Source organism: Lissotriton helveticus, chromosome 3_1 (assembly GCF_964261635.1).
Source record: "Lissotriton helveticus chromosome 3_1, aLisHel1.1, whole genome shotgun sequence".
Classification (NCBI taxonomy): domain Eukaryota; kingdom Metazoa; phylum Chordata; class Amphibia; order Caudata; family Salamandridae; genus Lissotriton; species Lissotriton helveticus.
This window is the reverse complement of record NC_136061.1, coordinates 1,930,777,661-1,930,795,539: the sequence shown is the minus strand read 5'-3', so window position 1 is coordinate 1,930,795,539 and position 17,879 is coordinate 1,930,777,661. Positions and strand designations below refer to the sequence as shown.

General features: G+C 43.8%; 1 protein-coding gene across 1 annotated transcript in view; it reads right to left on the bottom strand.

Moving 5' to 3' along the window:
• The window catches only part of EIF3J (eukaryotic translation initiation factor 3 subunit J), a 211,892-nt gene that overhangs the window by 91,634 nt on the left and 102,379 nt on the right, over window positions 1-17,879 (bottom strand). Inside the window, exons 5-6 of the mRNA XM_078682965.1 lie at window positions 1,478-1,586; window positions 947-1,102 (exon numbers count right to left, since the gene is read on the bottom strand). Coding sequence (XP_078539091.1) covers window positions 947-1,102; window positions 1,478-1,586 — 265 coding nt within the window. The remainder of the gene's footprint in view (window positions 1-946; window positions 1,103-1,477; window positions 1,587-17,879) is intronic.

Here is a 17,879-nt window from a genome sequence, read left to right as displayed (position 1 = left end):
GGCACACCTTGTTATGAGCAAAACCGCTGCCTCTACCTACTAAGTAAACACCAACACATTCATTATCTAGGTATTGCCTTCAACTAAAGATGCATTGAGACGTAGGGTGACAAAATGGAGAAACAATAATATTGCTGAAAATTCTTGAAGGTGGTGAGAAATATATTGACAGAGCCAACCACCTCTGTGCCGTGAACCATGGGTATGCTCACCTTAATTACAGGCTTTGCTTTAAAGTAGACTGCTAGCACTATTTGGCTTCCAAATTATAGAAAAAAATGCAAGAATAGGAATACAGCCATGCAAGATTTGTAAGATTGTGCCTCTATCCCCAACAGAAGGAAGATTTTAAAGCACATCAAGGAAGGCCCAAATTTGGAGAACTGACTTCTGTAACCACAAAGTTGTCAAACAATGTTTCACCTCAGTGAGAAGCTAAGGTCAATTTGGTCCCGTAAGCTAACACACTACTGTCAAAAACTAAACACTGGCAGAGAGGGATACTAATCAGTACCACAATAGTTTAGAGTAAACTGTAGCAATGAGAATTAATGTTACATCACAGCCTTTGCACTTGGTTATAACTGGTCACCTTAATATATGGACAACCAGGTCAAGACTATTTTCTGCCAACACTTCCTCAATCCTGTTTGGTGAAGTATTTGATGATACTAATAAATTAGGAAAGTCCAAACGGCTGTGAAGCAGACTACAACCGACATCCTTTTGTGGCAACCAATTTTTTGCAGATTTTATAACCTGTGTAAGGTAAAGAGTGCAAGAAATTTTGCTGCACTCCACAGCTTTTCCAGTTTCAGACACCGATTCTTAAAGGGGCAGAAATTGGCTAGTTTTGTTTTACACGTGATGTATCTAACTATTTGAAGAGAATGAACTACAGACATTAGTAAAAGCTTTGCAAGATGAAATCCACACCAAACCTTACATGAAATACAAACATCCCGTAGTAAGGTCTCCAGGAAGTTTGTGTAGTGTAGAGATTTTTCATAGTGGGTGATTTTTTCTTTCAACAACCTTCCAAACTCTGCGAAGTCCTCTTTGGATGATGGGTTTAGAGCATCAACGCTTACGGCACAGTCACCTAGAAAAGAAAGCAGCAGCTCTTAAACTTACTGGAATGCCCAATCGATTCTATTGTACGTTTTGTTTACGTAGAATTGTCCAAAGGAGCGCACATGCATCGAAGCTTTAGATTTTATACTCTTAACCCCCCACGCTACACAAAATGTTACATTCATTTTCAACTGGCCACAATGTCTGACAGAGTAGTAAGAAATCTAGCACTATAAAAAGCCATAAGAGAATTTTAAATCTCACATAACTGTTCACTTACCAAAGAGGAACACAACTGCATAAGAAGATTTTAAATGCTCTTAAGGCAGAAATTGTCTCCATAAGCGGCTACTTCGGTAGGGCACTGCCTTGCTTAACCCCACTCTTGCCAACCTACACTTACCAAAGGCTTCTTTAGCTAATTGCAAGTCCGATTCCTCCTGTAGTTTCTTTAACCTCAATTTCTCAGCCACCTGTTCCTCTGGTGTAAGTTCCTGCTGGGGTTCTTCTAACTGAAAAAAAACAGACCACCAAATTCAAACGTACTTCAACGTCTACCACAAATGGAACAATGGCTGGATTAAGTGCCCCAGATACAAACCCAGAGGCAGACTAAAGACTCCAGAACCACAAAATGCATGAAAAGAACCAGTTTTATGTATCACCTTTTAGTACGGTTCTACTGGTTTCTAATCAACAAGTTAACTGAGGGACAAAGTGATGTGATAAATTAGGCCTTTAGCAACGTCAAGGTCAGTTTTGCCAACACAGGAGATGCCACTAAGTTTATCACCTTTGAGTACACCTCATTTTGGCAATGAAAGCAGGATTAAGCATGAGGACTCAACATTTAGATCAATTTGAAATGTTAAAACCATGTGAAGGACTTACCCAAATTACGCTGCAATATTAGATTAGGTTAGATCTGCCATGTGAGGTCCACCCTGAGGGTTCACAGAGGTCTTTCCTACACTAATCTGAAATTGTTGAATTCCCATCTAATCTGCAGCAGGCAGTTGTAAATAGGTTAACTACTATTTCTAGGCGTACTCTTCAGTACCCTTCTGAAAAACATTCACTCATTAGGTCGCACCGACTAGACAGTTCATACACTGTCTGTTGTAAGACATTCTAGCTTACAAGAACATACAAGGGCTTGGAGACGGCACATTGCTTCAATTAGTTGGCTTTCCTGTCACCCTCAGTCACTTGCTTTTTATTTGATGGCTTGCCCTTTTCTGCTTGTGTCGGTCTGCCCCTCGCCTGGAGAATTCTCTTTTCACTTGTGTCCTTCCATTGCTCACCTTTAGGGACCTACTTTTTTTTTTTTTTAACTCAAACACTCCACAAGAGTACATGAGTTTTGCAACTGTCTTCCCTTGACCCCCTCCTCCCGTGTGTTGCATGCACCCACCATGCGCTTCGCCCAGGCCCCTTCGTGCGGTTTCTACCTTGCTTGTTGCTTAATTTCCTGTCTGCTTCTCTCTTGCCGGCCCACATTTCCCTGCCTGTTTGCTCCCCAATGCTTCACTTTAGTTTTGCCCATTGCCACTCCTCCTCTCCCATGCCCTCCATGTTGCTTACTTCCACCCTCTTCTCGCCTACTGCTTCCCCCTGCCTTTGTGTTGCTCCCCCACACTGGCCCTCTGTGCTACTCACCTACCACCAAGGCAATACAGGCTGGTCTAATTTTGTAGGCACATGTACTACACATGCATAAGACTGCCACGTCCTAGCACATTTCGTTCGGTATGTTTGTCTTTAGCCATTTTGCACATTGAAATAACGAAAACTCATTGGCAAAGCCAATAAGTCACAAAGGTGAGACCTATTGGCTTTGCCAGTGCTTATTTTTTTTAATGTGACTTATCCATCTCCAAAAGGTTTTCATATTAAGCTCACTTTGTAAACAAAATTGTTAAATGAAGCATCATTATTCATAATCTATCGGGAAATGTAACCGTGTTAAGGCTCACGAATACAAAAACCTTTTCCAACAATGTGTTTAATCTAGAAGGCTGCAAGTGTCATTTGAGCTCCTTTCTGCCATACTCAATTTAGTTTGGTAAATTCACCATCTCACGAAGTAAACAAATAAAAAAAAAAAAGCAAATTTGCACATTAGTCTGGCTCTCCTACATTGGGGCTGACAAATGTAAACCATTAGATAGTAGCCTTTAGTACAAAAACAGTACACGGTTTTACAAAGATAAGTAGGTGGTGTTTTTTGTTACATTTTCCATGAATTTACCGAAATTAAGCACTTTGCCTCCTAAAAAAAATAGGAAATCTTTAAGAGGCAGGACATAAAGAACAGTGCAACAGAGTCAGTGTTGCGTCAGGCAGATGCTAGAAAACCTTACAGGCTTTGAGGACCCAGCGTGTTTTAAGTTCTCTAGATTCGTCTGAAGGAAAGTGCAGTTCAGAAAACTTGTAGCCACATTTATTACATAAATAGGTGTGAAAGAGACTAAGGCCTATGCTGAGTACTTTGAAGTGAAAAAGTATTATATATTTGCACTAAGAACCCAAAGGTTACAGGGATGTTCTAATTAGGAAATCGAATAAAAAAAAAAACATTAGAAATTCACTGAAAAAATGCGAAATTGTTACTTACCAGTAGGAATAGTTTTGCAGATTGAAGACTTTTCTGGATTCACATGCTTTGCATTATTCCACAGTCTAGTGGTCAAGTCCGAATAGTGGTTTTTTTTTTTGGGGGGGGGGGGGTTGCGCAGTCATCCTCCATTTGGTGCCAGGTACGTCCCCTGAGTGACATCAGGTGGCTCCCTGGAGGTCGTTGTGAGTGGTAGCCATCTTCGGATTCTTGTTTTTCTGTTTGTGTTTTTTGTCTTTTGTCCTATAGAAGGTCATTTAATTATTGTAACTTGCTTCCCCACCGGGTTGTATTCCTTGCAGGGGAGGCTGGGTGGGTCACATGTGAATCCAGAAAACTCTTCAAGCTGCAAAACTACTCCCACTCTGGATTCACATGCTGTGCATCAGATTACGTAGCGGTTTCTCCCATCTTGGGGAGGCTGTGGTAAGAGGAAGGCATTGCGAACAGGTGCTGAAGTACTTTGTCCTATTTGTGCTTCCTTATTCATTCGTATGTCCACACAGTAACGTGTGGTAAATGTGTGTGGTGATGCCCATGTAGCTGCTGCACATACAGAGTCAATGGGCACATTGGCCATAAATGCCAGGGTTACTCCCTTCTTTCTAGTGGAGTGAGCTGTTGGTTGTATCGTTAATTCCTTGTCAGCTGTGGCATAACATAGTAGGATGGTTTGTACTAACCATCGTGAGATTGTTGCCTTTGTGACAGGTGTTCCATTGTTGGTATGTGCGTAGGCAACAAACAACTGTTTGGATTTGCGGGTTTGTTCAGTTTTCTGGAGGTAGTACAGTAGTGCTCTCCTTACATCCAGGGTATGGAGGCTTCTTTCTCCCTAAATAACAACAAAAGAGTAACAAAGGGTGCAGAAAAGGGAGAAATCAATTCTACTCAATTTGTCCAAATTGCCACCAAAAAATAACTTAAATGTCACAGAACAAGGTGAATCAAGTGAAAAAGAAAATAACTTTTTTCTTTAAAAGAACCCTCTCTCGCCAACCTGGTTGGTGACATGCTTCATCATTGGGTTCCCACTGCGGAGACCGAATGTCCCCCCAGTGTGCTGCGACGCCTGACTTACAGCAGAGCTGGTTCTTTTTTGTGTAAAAGTGATAAAGTAGTGATGATATGAGTGATTTAAAAGATGACAGACTGTACCCCGTGTCAACTTTAATAGAGGGCCAACCAGCATCGGATAAAAACAAGTGAGAAGGACTATTCAGAGTTTATAAAATTTAAACTCCGTGTCCTACAGAATAAAGGTCGACATGTTTCTGCTATATTGAGCCTGAATCGCTCAGCATCCTTCAGGACCAAAGTTATATCCTCCGGTGGTGTGTGCGCGCTAAGGCGCACCCTCCTGTGTGGATATGTGTGTTAAAAAATGTGATACAACTCACGGATTTGCCCGTGGGGGCTCACCCAGACATCACTAGGGCCCGCGATCTGAAAAATAGAAGGATAATGCAAAGGACAATCATACAGAAACAACAACATACTACACTTTGTTAGTGAACAGCCTGTCGTGTCCATCACTTTTGGTCAATTAATAAGCATTATCCCATGTAAAAATACCAATATCACCCTTCTGTGACAAAGAAACCAAGAATCGTCAGTTTAGTGCAAACCGCGATAATAAACCCCCAGAAATATAGGGGTTTAATAGTGTCAAACAACTGTAATCCTCAACATTTTTGAAAGCGCATTTTAAATACTAAATTCAGATATGCGCTGCCAAGTACCTCTTTTACTGATGGGTACTCTATTTTATAGATGACATTTTCATTAAAAGTGCATGCCTCGTAAGTAATGGTCATTCCCAAGAATATCACGGGAAGTGATTAGAAACACAATTAAAAATGGAAGATCATAGCCATAAATATAAAACTTACTGTAGTACGTAGCAATAGACGCTACATAGGCTCACACGGCAGGGGTATTCTTCACGCCGTGCTTAGTCTATGCAGCGAAAGCAAAGGGTGAAAACAGCCTTTAGTTCGATGCCTCAGTCATTCTTTAACATACCTTAACTCAGGATCATACTAGCTCTTACTTGCAAGCCGACGACTCCCCACAAGCTACCTACTTCGTAGCACTTCCGTGGCCCGAAACACATGGGACGCCAGTGAGATGCGGACAAGAAATCCTTCTCACTGCGGTCACGTGTGCTGCCGTCGGAGCAACGTCGTTCCGTCATCGGAAATTAAAGGGGAAGTAATGTTTTCTTGACAAATGTTGACAGGCAATCTTTAACGATACAAAGGAAAGAAAACCCGGACAAATATTTGAAACAGTTTATCTATTGGTTTATTCAGTGCTACTTCTTGTTCGAATTTATGATACATTTTATAATCAATAATAAAGGTTCTAGCATCCCTAACAAAAATCTCCTAGTGTAGTCAGACAGTTTATTTGTATATGAAATAACTTTATTCACAAATGTACTCTCAAGGGTGAGAAAATATTTGCGCGGTTCTTGATGCAAACCTAATTAACCTCAGAATTCCTAAGTCGGACAATAGTAAACAGAGAAATGTGCCAACTAGAGACGTATTGAGGTTTTTTCTTTGTCTAAGACCTGAGCTTGTGATTGCCAATACTCATTAGTATGATATGGGCAAGAAAGAAACAGGGGTAGAGGGAGAGGTCAACAAATTTTCCAGGTTTGGCAACCATACCACCAACATCAAGGGAGGGGGGGGGGGGGCGGGGGCGTTCCAACATAACGCTTACCAGACCCCTTTTCCACCTATGATGGGGTGGAATCTAGCTTTTGCCCCACACCCACAATACCAGCAAAACATGTACCCCCAGCCTTTTTTAGGGAGGGGACGAAGGGGAAGGCAAAAAGGTTCCAATCAGGTTCATTGGGACCAGACAAACAGTAGGCGACAACACAAGGAGCAAGACGGTGGAACAGAGAGCAGGCCCAAGCAACGCGAGAGTTTAGTGACGAATTTGTCCTCACTCACACTCAGTCCAGCAGAAAGCTTGGTCCTGGAAAAAGGTTTGGGTTTTATACCCACTCCCCGCCTTGCCCGTTTAAAGTTACACTGCGAATTGACTTAATTTTTCCGGAAGCTAAGATTAAAAAGCTTTTTGAACACCAAACATTAGAACTTCCTCAGACCACTTTGAGTGATACAGATTTTAAATTGAAGTCCTTTTTTACTCCTCCGCCACATACAGTGCCCCCAGAATTATTAGCCTTTGAACAAGCTGTTTTTCATGAGGTGGAAGCATTAGAAGAACCTACCCTCTTTAAGAACTTGACAACAGAATTTCAAGCTATACAATCACTTCAGAGCAATACTAAAATAGTGATTAAGAGTGCAGATAAAGGTGGAGGAATAGTCATCTAAAATGTGGAGGACTATGACCGTGAGTGCAAACGACTACTGAGCAACAATAATAACTATGTCCTTCTTAGAGAAGATCCATTAGCCATTCTTAGAAGCGACATTTGTGAACTAGTAACTACGGCTGAAAGAGATGGTTTAATCACAAAACGTGAGGCAGATTTTTTGATATCAGAAGGCAAAATTCCGTATTTTTAAACGCTGCCCAAGACACACAAAAATGTACTCCCTCCCCCGGGGCGACCTATCGTCTCGGTATAGGTTCAGAACCTTTATCAAAGTATTGTGATTTCCCCCCCCCCCCGAGACCAATTATACAATCAACAAGTAAATACATCAAGGACACCAAGAGTCTATTAGCTATGCTAAGTACTATCAAGTTGCCAGAGGAACCTTGCTTCCTGGTAACAGACATTGAAAGTCTGTATACCTGTATTCCTCAGGATGATACTATCAAGGTGATATCTGAGGCCTTGGACCAGTCTGCATGGGATTTTTCCACCTCTCATTCCTTTGTGCTTGATTGTGCCACTATGGCACTCAAACGAAACTATTTTGAATATGAAGGAGACATCTACCTCCAAGCCACAGGGACATCGATGGGCAGTACTTTTGCCCCAAGTGTGGCAGTGTTGTAGGTTTATTTCGAATGTAAATATATACATTTCGAATGTAAATATATACTGGCACCAGACAATCCTTTTTCATCAAATGTAATTCTGTGGCAATGATACATTGATGATGTTCTGATGGTCTGGAAGGGTGAGGAGAACATTTTGTTCTCCTTTTTCGATTGGATTAACACCTGTGACTCCCACTTGAGATTCACACATGAACATGCGACAAACAGTATTGTCTTTTTGGATGTGACCATCACCAAGGAAGGGGATCAGATATGGACTACAACCTATTACAAGCCTACCGCAAAAAATAATCGTTCAATTTTCTAGCTTTCATCCGCGACCTCTGAGGGAGAATCTCCCTTTTGGTCAATACCTCCGCATTAGAAGGAATTTGAGCAAATTGATTGACTTTAAATAACAGGCCCATGACTTGACAAATAAACTACAACTCAGAGGTTACCCTAATAAGATCTTAAATAAAAGCTGTAAGAGAGCAATAAACCAACACAGGGATGCCCTGCTTGAGACCTACCCTAGAGACAACAAGGCAGAGGTCCCCTTAACGTGTGTGACTACATATAACCCAGTGTCAAATGCAGTAAGCCGTTGCATTAATAAGCATTGGAATATCCTTACGAGCAATAAACAAGATTGGGTAAAACCGCTCTTTTCATACAGACGGGCAAGGAGTCTTAAGGACTCATTAGTACACACTCGCCCGAAGAACCAACAGAAAGACAGAGGTATCAGTTTTGAATGCATGGGGTCTCCCCCTGGTGACAGGGCATTTTCCCTGCGGGGGATGTAGTGTTTGCCACCAATACCAGGACTCTGGATCTTGAACCTGGGAAACAATGGCAACAGCGCAATCACACTAATTGCAACTCATGCAATGTGGTATATTTGATTGTCTGTCCATGTGGATTAAAGTTTGTGGGGATGAAGAAAAGACTTATTAAATTACGCATCTGCGAACATCGCAGTAATATTCGCTGTCAGAGAAATACCACCAAATTAACGACCCACTTTTTGGAAATGAAACATACACCAAATGATATCAGATGGACAATTATTGAACAGCTTGCTAATGGTACCGAAAGTGACCTATTTGAAAAGGAGCAAAGATGCATCTATTGTTTATCCAGTCATCATTCAGGCTTGAATGATGATATCCCTTGGGGTTCAGTGATGAGGCGTTAAGACACTACTAGAAGCCGAATATGGTATCTTTAGCTATTCACTAGCGCATCATTGTATCTAGCATGCTACCCCTAGATATATTGAGTACAGTGCCCTTGAAAAGTTCTCACTTCACAACAGTTGGTTTGGCTTGACTGTGATAGTGACTGATTCAGCACGACCAGCCATCTGGGCTATCTAATTACTGTATACAATAGGTCTTTATTCTGAATTTTTTCTGATTTTTCTCTGACTTTTTCTGACCATTCTTGCCCATATCATACTAATGGGTATTGGCAATCACAAGCTCTGGTCTTAGACAAAGAAAGAAGCTCAATACGTCCCTAGTCGGCACATTTTTCTGTTTACTATTGTCCGACTTAGGAATTATAAGGTTAATTACGTTTGCATCAAGAACCGCGCAAATATTTTCTCACCCTTGTGGAGAAGTGTGGCTCAATGGTTGGAGCGGCAGACCCTGATGCAGAGGTCTAGCCTGGGACCAGGGTTCAATTCCCGCCTCGGCGGGTCTTTGGGCTCAACTTCCTCGGACCTGATAATTCTCGCCTCGGTGCCTATTCTAATCATGGCTCCCACTCTGCAACTCTGGGCAATAGCTTGCTTAATCTCCACAACGGCCCCAACAACGCTAGGATGCTTGGCTTCACCTTGGGGGTGCCCAGGAGTGGGCACTTCACAGGGAAAGGCCAGGAAAGGTTCCTCAGCGGTATTCTTACAAGCGCCGAGATGCCTCATGGTGATTCGTGCGCTATACAAGTACCATTACATTACATTTTTTTTTTACCCTTGAGAGTACATTTGTGAATAAAGTTATTTCATATACAAATAAACTGTCTGACTACACTAGGAAATTTTTGTTAGGGATGCTAGAACCTTTATTATTAATTATAAAATGTATCATAAATTCGAACAAGAAGTAGCACTGAATAGTTGCCAGCCCCAATATATAAACTGTTTCAAATATTTGTCCGGCTTTTCATTCCTTTGTATCTTTAAAGATTGCCTGTCAACATTTGGCAAGAAACATTACTTTCCCTTTAATTTCCGATGGGGGAACGACGTTGCTCCGACGCATCACACGTGACCGCAGTGAGAAGGATTTCTTTTCCGCATCTCACTCGCGTCCCATGTGTTTCTGGCCACGGAAGTGCTATGAAGTAGGTAGTTTGTGGGGAGTCGTCTGCTTGCAAGTAAGAGCTAGTATGATCCTGAGTTTAAGGTATTTTAAAGAATGACTGAGGCATCGAACTAAAGGCTGTTTTCACCCTTTGCTTTCGCTACATAGACTAAGCATGGCGTGAAGAATACCCCTGCCGTGTGAGCCCATGTAGCGTCTATTGCTACTTAATACAGTGAGTTTTAAATTTATGGCTATGATCTTCCATTTTTAATTGCGATTGTAGGTCTCCCGAGACGATGCTCTGTCTCTCCTGTCTTGGCCTCTCTGCACTGGCTTCCGGTCAGACAGAGAATCAAATTCAAGGCTCTCTGTCTGACATTCAAGATCCTAAAGCTTTCTTCTCCCCCGGCCTTGACAGGCCTTATTTCTTCTTATGTCCCCACGCGATCCCTTAGATCTGAGGCCCAACATCTGGCGAATAAGCCTAGGTTCAGGCTTAGTAGGATGGGAGGTCGTTCCTTCCGTGTGATGGCGGCGGATCTATGGAATTCCCTTCCTGTTCACATTCGCGCCCTCAATAGCCTGACCCTCTTTAGACGGGCCATCAAAACCCACTTGTTCATCTCTGTCGGCTAATATCCCCTTTTTCGGCTCTGATCTGTTATGTTGTTGCATATGATCAGGCGCCAGGACGCCCCTTCGCTGGGGCAGCTGCTGCGCCTAATAAATGTTATTAACATAACATAACATAACTTCTCGTGATATTCTTGGGAATGACAGTTACTTACGAGGGCATGCACTTTTAATGAAAATTTCATCGATAAAATAGAGTACCCATCAGTAAAAGAGGTACTTGGCAGCGCATATCTGAATTTAGTATTAAAAAATGCGCTTTCAAAAATTGAGAATTACAGTTTTTTGACACTATTAAACCTCTATATTTCTGGGGGTCAATTATTGCGGTTTGCACTAAACTGACGATTCTTGGTTTCTTGGTCACAGAATGGTGATATTGGTATTTTTACATGGGATAATGCTTATTAATTGACCAAAAGTGAAGGACACGACGGTGTGGTATGTTGTTATTTCTATATGATTGTCCTTTGCATTATCCTTCTATTTTTCAGATCGAGGGCCCTAGTTATGTCTGGGTGAGCCCCCACGGCCAAATCCATGAGTTGTATCACATTTTTTAACACACATATCCCCACGTGAGAATGTTTTGATCTAAGTGATATTTGGGTACCACTTTTGGCAGGAACCGTGGGTTTGTCTTTAAAATAACTTTGTCCTTGTGGATTTGCATGTACGGTTCCTGTAAGGTTAATGCTTGTAACTCACTCTCTGTAAGGATGTAATGGCAATGAGAAATGCTGTTTTCAAAGCAATGTGTTTGAGTTCTGCATTATGAATGGGCGCAAAGGGTTTTGCCATCAGTTGTGTGAGCACTGTATTTAGACTCCACATGGGCACTGGTGCTGTTCTAGGGGGAAACAATTCTTTTTGATCCTTCTAGGAATAGTTTTATGACAGGTCTCGTGAAGAAACTTTTGCATGTTTTCCCCCTGGTGTATGCTACGATGGCAGCAAGATGCACTCTTGAGCAGTTGATGTGACTGTCCAGGAGATTACTGTCTTATGTGGTTACTAAGTTCATTAGATTGCTAGCTGTGCACCAGGTGGTGTACCACTTCCATTATGCGGCATAGCATTTTATGCCTCCTTTAGAATTTCCATTGTTCTTTGAGGCAGTCTGAGGTGACCAAACTATGTATTCAGGTGCAAAGCCGCTAGATGTAGCGTTGATGGTTCTGGATGAAAGATTTGGGCCAGATGCATTGTCAATAGGTCTTTGTTCGATTTAATTTTTATCATTTTTCCTCTGGACAGTTCTAGCAGACGCGAGTACCATGTCTGTCTTGGCCATTGTGGGGCAATGAGATTTAGGTTTTTGTCATCACTGGAAAGACCCAGGTCCTTAAGAGAAGCAGGCCTCAAAGTCCTTGTCTTTATGATCCTTGGGCAGGCAGAGGTTGCACACGTCGAGTGGGTCGCGTTGTGCAAACTTGTGCTGGCACTCGGGGAGAAGTTGAAGGGGGTATTTTCCATGGACCCTAACTCGCCATTTCTCGACCTTAGAAGTCTTCTGTTGTGTCGATCCCGGAGTTCTGTTCTTACTCCTGTCGCGGTGTCGATCGGTGAAGTTCACTGGAACTTTTGGGATTTTTCTTCTATTTTTCGGGGATATCCTGAAAAAACTATGCAGCTTCCAGTCTTGCTTTCATTCCCAAAAAGAATCTGAAGATGGCTACCACGCACAATGACATCCAGGGCGCCGTCTGACGTCACACAGGGGACGTACCTGGCACCAAATGGCGGTCGACAGTGCACAACCAAGGAAAAAAAAAAAACTGACACTATTCCGGACCCAACCACTAGATGACAGAATAATGCACCACGGCATGTGAATCCAGAAAAGGATTCACGCTGCAAAACAAAGGTTACAGGGACGTTATAGTTGGTCAGATTTTCCACAGATCCATAGAAAGCCAGAGCTTTTTTTTATTTTACCATGGGTCCTCCATAAATGTGGTAAAAATTTTAAAAAAAAGTTTTTGGGCCAAAGTGGGGTACCTGTGACCCTGCCGCCAGACCTAAGGGGTTAAGGTATTCCTACCCTGCCAATTCTGGTTTTTTTGTGCGTTTTTGAGCGGGACTCGGACTGAGTCCCGAGTTGGCTGCCAACACTTCCTGGCTGAAGTGCTGGCAGCCAATCCGATCACACTATGAGATCGGTCAGCTCCAAGTCCCTAGATATGTAAATATTTTTTCTTTAATAACTCAAAAACTACTGAAAGGATTTACTCCAAATTACAAAAAACACTTTCTGGACCAAGATCTAGCTTTCTGCCAAACTTGGTGTAATTTCATTCAGTGGTTCAAGCTGTAATTATCTTCGATCGGCCACCCACAAGTCAATTATAGGCCTTGACCCCACCCCCGGGGCCGAAATGTAACTAATCGGGGAGCCCCCCCGACCCATTAATGACCCATACCCCAGGGATGGTTCACAGGCTATGTCCCGGGGTGCCCATCCCCTGGACATATCTGTTTCCCTGTCCATAGCAACATGGGCAGGGAAACATACATTTGATCTTGTTTGGCTGAAGCATTTTCTAAATCTCCTGCCAGGTAGGAGCAAACACCAAGTCTGCTCCCAACTGGCGGAGAAATGCTTCTACAGGCTGGGAGTAGACTTTAGACCTGTATGCCTGCAGTGAGGCAGGCAGGCAAAGCAATTTAAATATTACTCCCACCAGCAAACAGCAGCATAATTAGTAGCTCCCTGCAGGCGGGAGCAATGTCGAATCTCGCTGGATGAAACTGTGTGCACCAGGTGTTAACCTATACACATGTGCTTGTTTTTCTTGGGAAGATGGGTTATCTGCAAAGTTTTCACAAAAGTAAAAAGAGCTGGTAGTAGGATGCGTAGCACTTTAAGATCTTGGTTATTTTTTCAGATAGTATCTTTTTTTTTACATCTTTTTTTTACAACTGTTGCATAGAATGTACATTGTTCTTAGTAGATACTTTTATATACTTTGTGGTATTTTTCTTATTTAAGTTTTACTGTTTGCAAACAGTGTGATATATAGTAAGCTCTCTCCATAGAGAGAGCACTTTTTACAGTTCAATACTTTGATATTAACTTAATTTCTCAATGCAGGTCCGGTGCATTTCAGGTGTTTTATATAGATAAAAGCGGTCTGTAGTAAGTCATTTGTTTTGGAACGGACATTCACACTATTGACTTAGCGGTCTCTGAACAGGTGTATATTAAAAGTAAAACATATACACACATCACTAGAAATCCAGGTACTAACACCTCACTGGGTGCTTGAAATAAAACAAAAGAAAAAATGCAGGGCAAATATAAATTCTGCAATAAACATATTTAATTTTTTGTTTTATAGAGCCTAAATTGCTACACTTATGTTATTCTGCTGTGACAAGTGGCATGGATAGAGGAGGATTGGTGAAGATTGGAATTTGAGCTCCAAAGGGCGAAGTGGTGGGGTGGCGGGCTAGCCAGAGGGAATGACAGGTGTGGTGAAGACGAATGTATGGACCAAGGAGAGGGGAGTTTGTCTAGAGCCTGGGAAGTACAAAACATACAAAAAAGCCCTAACTAGGGTGAAACCGGTCCCGGGTTGCTTGTGTTTTAGTTTAGGGAGAGCCTGGCCGTTTGGGCTGGACTGATCCCATGGAGCAAGGTCAAGATAGATTTGCAAATGGGTAGGTCCAACTGAGGTGGCTTGATGTGCAAAATAACAATGGACTGGGATGCTACCCAGAGTAATTATCAGAGGAAGTGATTAATTCAAGCATTCCATTCATCATTTTTTGTATACTTCAGTGTCACCCTAAGTGGGACAGAATCATACTATACCTGGCTGACAAGCCCTAATCAGGACGGAACCAGTCCTTGGTTGCTTGGGTTACGATTCATGGAGGGCCTGGCCCCTTGCACGGGATAGGTCCCAGTGGAGCAGTGTAAAGAATGCGTTGCATATGGCTGGGTCTGATTTGTATATGGCTGGATCCAAACTGAGGTGGCATAGTGGACAAAAAAGTATGGTTCTGAATATGGACCAGAGTAATTACCTGTGGATGAAATTAATTCAAGTACTTTTTACCTACTTCTGTGTGAAAGTGCTGCAGCATAAGGGCTGCATGTGGGTTTGAACTTAGGGTGTCTTGCTTGGCTAGGAGGGTTTGACTTGGTCAAAAACTGCTGAGTGACAAAAAAGAAAGCTATGCATAGGCTGTGAGGATTACAGTTGAGTATGTGGCTAGAGTAAGATTACGAGATTGGGTGAGTAAAAAGAGGGAGGATGTGGAAGAGGAACAGAGAGCATGAAGTACCTTTTTATGGTCTGTAAATAATTTACTTTGGCAAAGGAGGAGGATGTGTGTAACATTATATTGCTTCTCCAGAGAAACGTCTCACCATTTAGTGTGAGAATACCATTAATAGCAGCTGGTGGAAGAAGTGCTGGGACCTTTATTCGAGGGGACAAACAAAATAAAAATATTTCAACCTAACATGTGTGAACAACAATTTGGAGCCACATTCAGTTTTGGGCATTTTAATTGCAATTTTACCAATTCAAAAAATATTTGCTGGTCTCTAGTTTTACTGAAAAATGTCAAAGATAGGAAAAAATTGTTGCAGTATTTAAGTGAATATTTGTACAAGGACACCTGTTACGCAATAAATGGCCCTGCTATTTCAAAAGGAAGGTGTTTCTACTATAAACCTCTTCAGCACACACTGGATTTCATTATTTTGCATCCATATGTTCAGAAAAAAGCATTTACCTGACAGAAGGGCCAGCCCAAGGTGACCAATGAGGGAACAAAAAGACATTCAGGAAGCAACTGTCAATGGCCCAGGAAAGAGCCTGTACTCTGCACTTGACATTTTACAGCCATTTCCTGGAGTCATGGTTTACAGCAAGCTGTAGAAAAATCTGCTTTCATATCTTTATAAAATGTAGATTCAAGTGACCAAGTGCAAGTAGTGAAAATTAAATGCAAAACATATGCGCTATACAAAAGGCAAAATGGTCATGCTCAGAGTCCATCCAAGAAACGTGGATTACTATGTAAACTAATGAACTTATTAGCATAAAATAAAATTGTTAACTTACAATTAAATTTAACTTACAAACACACCTCCTCCGAGGTTACATCAATACAGTCAGAAATACAAAAATCCTTGCTCACATTCAAATCGACTAAACTAGTACGAACTTCTGTAAGATCTTAATGTGTACATTTTAAAATGAATACTTCATTTTCAGGAAAGTTGAACAAAGTTGTTAAACTTACTAGAAATCAAGCAGTAATTGGTTCATAGAATGTATATTTCTTAATTCTATTCAGACATTTCATTTTTTTCAATAAACACTGGCTATCCGTCGGGGGCGTGGCCTGGAGCCGTTGATGGTGGACGTGTAGCTTGCTAGCTCCGTCCTATGCCCTGAACAATAAGCTGATTATCCTGTCCTCCCCTGCCTACGACCCACTTGATCTCTGTACATATTGCCCCCGGGAGCAAGCGGAGTGAAGCGGTGCAACTTGCCCCCCCTGGAACCGCTCCTTGGGTAAATCCTGACGACGATGTCTGTTGCGGCCTGCGGACCAAGACGGAGCCCCGGCCTCAAGTGATTGGCCTGGCCGACATACCCCCCACCTCCTTCGCGGTCCGATCGGGACCCGGGACCGGACTTCCTACATTCTTCACGCTGGACCCGCGGATCGAGGTACTGAGTCCCCGCCACCACTGTGACCCCGCTGCCTCCCCTGCTTGGCCGCACTGCCACTGGTCAGCCACTACGCCACGCAGCCCTTTCGGGACGCGAGACCACTACAGCGCCGTCCCCCCACCAGCCCACGAAGTTCAGGGGACTCCGGCGTCCCGCCGGTGGAGGTGGGGTACGATAGAGGAGACAGCGCGTGCACTCCTTTACAAGCGCCGAGGGTCCAGCTTCGCTTCCCTCTGCTCAGATTGTCAGCGCCATATCGCGGGACGGCCGGTCCCTACCAATATCTTGGCGCCATTTTGTCACCACGTTGGGACCTGGTGTAGAACTCGGGACCTGGTAGGCTCGCCTTGCTGACCACGGAGCCGCCGTAAAGCGGTACGCATTACAGGCACGCGGACCACAGGTGCCGGGATCTGGAGTGGAGTAGTGCGCCACGCGCTTTTGCGCCTATTTACAACGCTGCAGCCCTTTTCCACGCTCCCGCCAGCCACGGCACACCCACTCTGTGTTGGCCTGGATCTCATCGCCTCTCCCCCCTCACCGCATCGGCGGTCCTGGGAGTATTCCTAAAGGCGTGGGCACCAGTGGCGCACCGACCCACATTGCATCGCTACCTCGCCAGGATAGTCCGCGCTACCCATACCAACCCAGGGATCTTCACTACATCCGCCCCTGCTCAGTGGACATTGGCCCATCCACGCCTACTGCATACCACTCGGAGGGACGGCGGCGGGCTGCTGCGTCCACTACAACGCCACCCTGCAAACACGAACCATGGGCAGAACCAGGGGCAAATCACAGGGCCAGGGCAACCGAGCAGATGTGCAGTCTACGGGCTCTGAGGACCCACTGGCCTCCTCCAACATGGACATCATCCCGCCGACCGGCAAGGGCTCGCAAGACGCCAAGCTGGATCTGATCCTGAATGAAATACGCGCGACGCGCTAGAATCGCGCATAGACAGTATGGCGACTGGCCTATCCCTACTTAAGGCTGACCACAACAAGTTGGCGGATCGAGTGGCAGAGCAGAAAATAGCGCTGGACGACCTGATACCGCAGCAGACGGAACATTCCACAAAATTAGAAAAAGTAGAGAAGCAGCTGAAACAACTGTGGGACAGAGTGGACGACGCGGAAGGACGGGCCCGCCGCAACAACGTCCGCATCCTTGGTATTCCGGAGAGAAGCGAGGGGAAGGATCCCACGCAATTTGTCGAGGATTGGCTAAGGAAGCTGGTGGGCCGGAGAGACCTCACCGCCCTCTACAGTGTGGAAAGGGCCCATAGGATGCCATCGCGGCCCCCGCAATCTGGGGCGCCCCCTCGCCCCCTGATCGCTCGGCTCCTCCACTTCAGGGACCGTGACACTGTCCTGCGGGCAGCAAGAGAGGAAGCGCCAATACGCTTTGAGGACAAGACTATATCGGTCTACCCCGATTTCACGCCCACTGTGCAGCGGGCCAGGTCCAACTTCATGGGGGTGAAACGTAAACTGCGGGACAGAAACATGAAATATGCACTTTTATTCCCTGCCCGGCTTAAAATCCTGCATG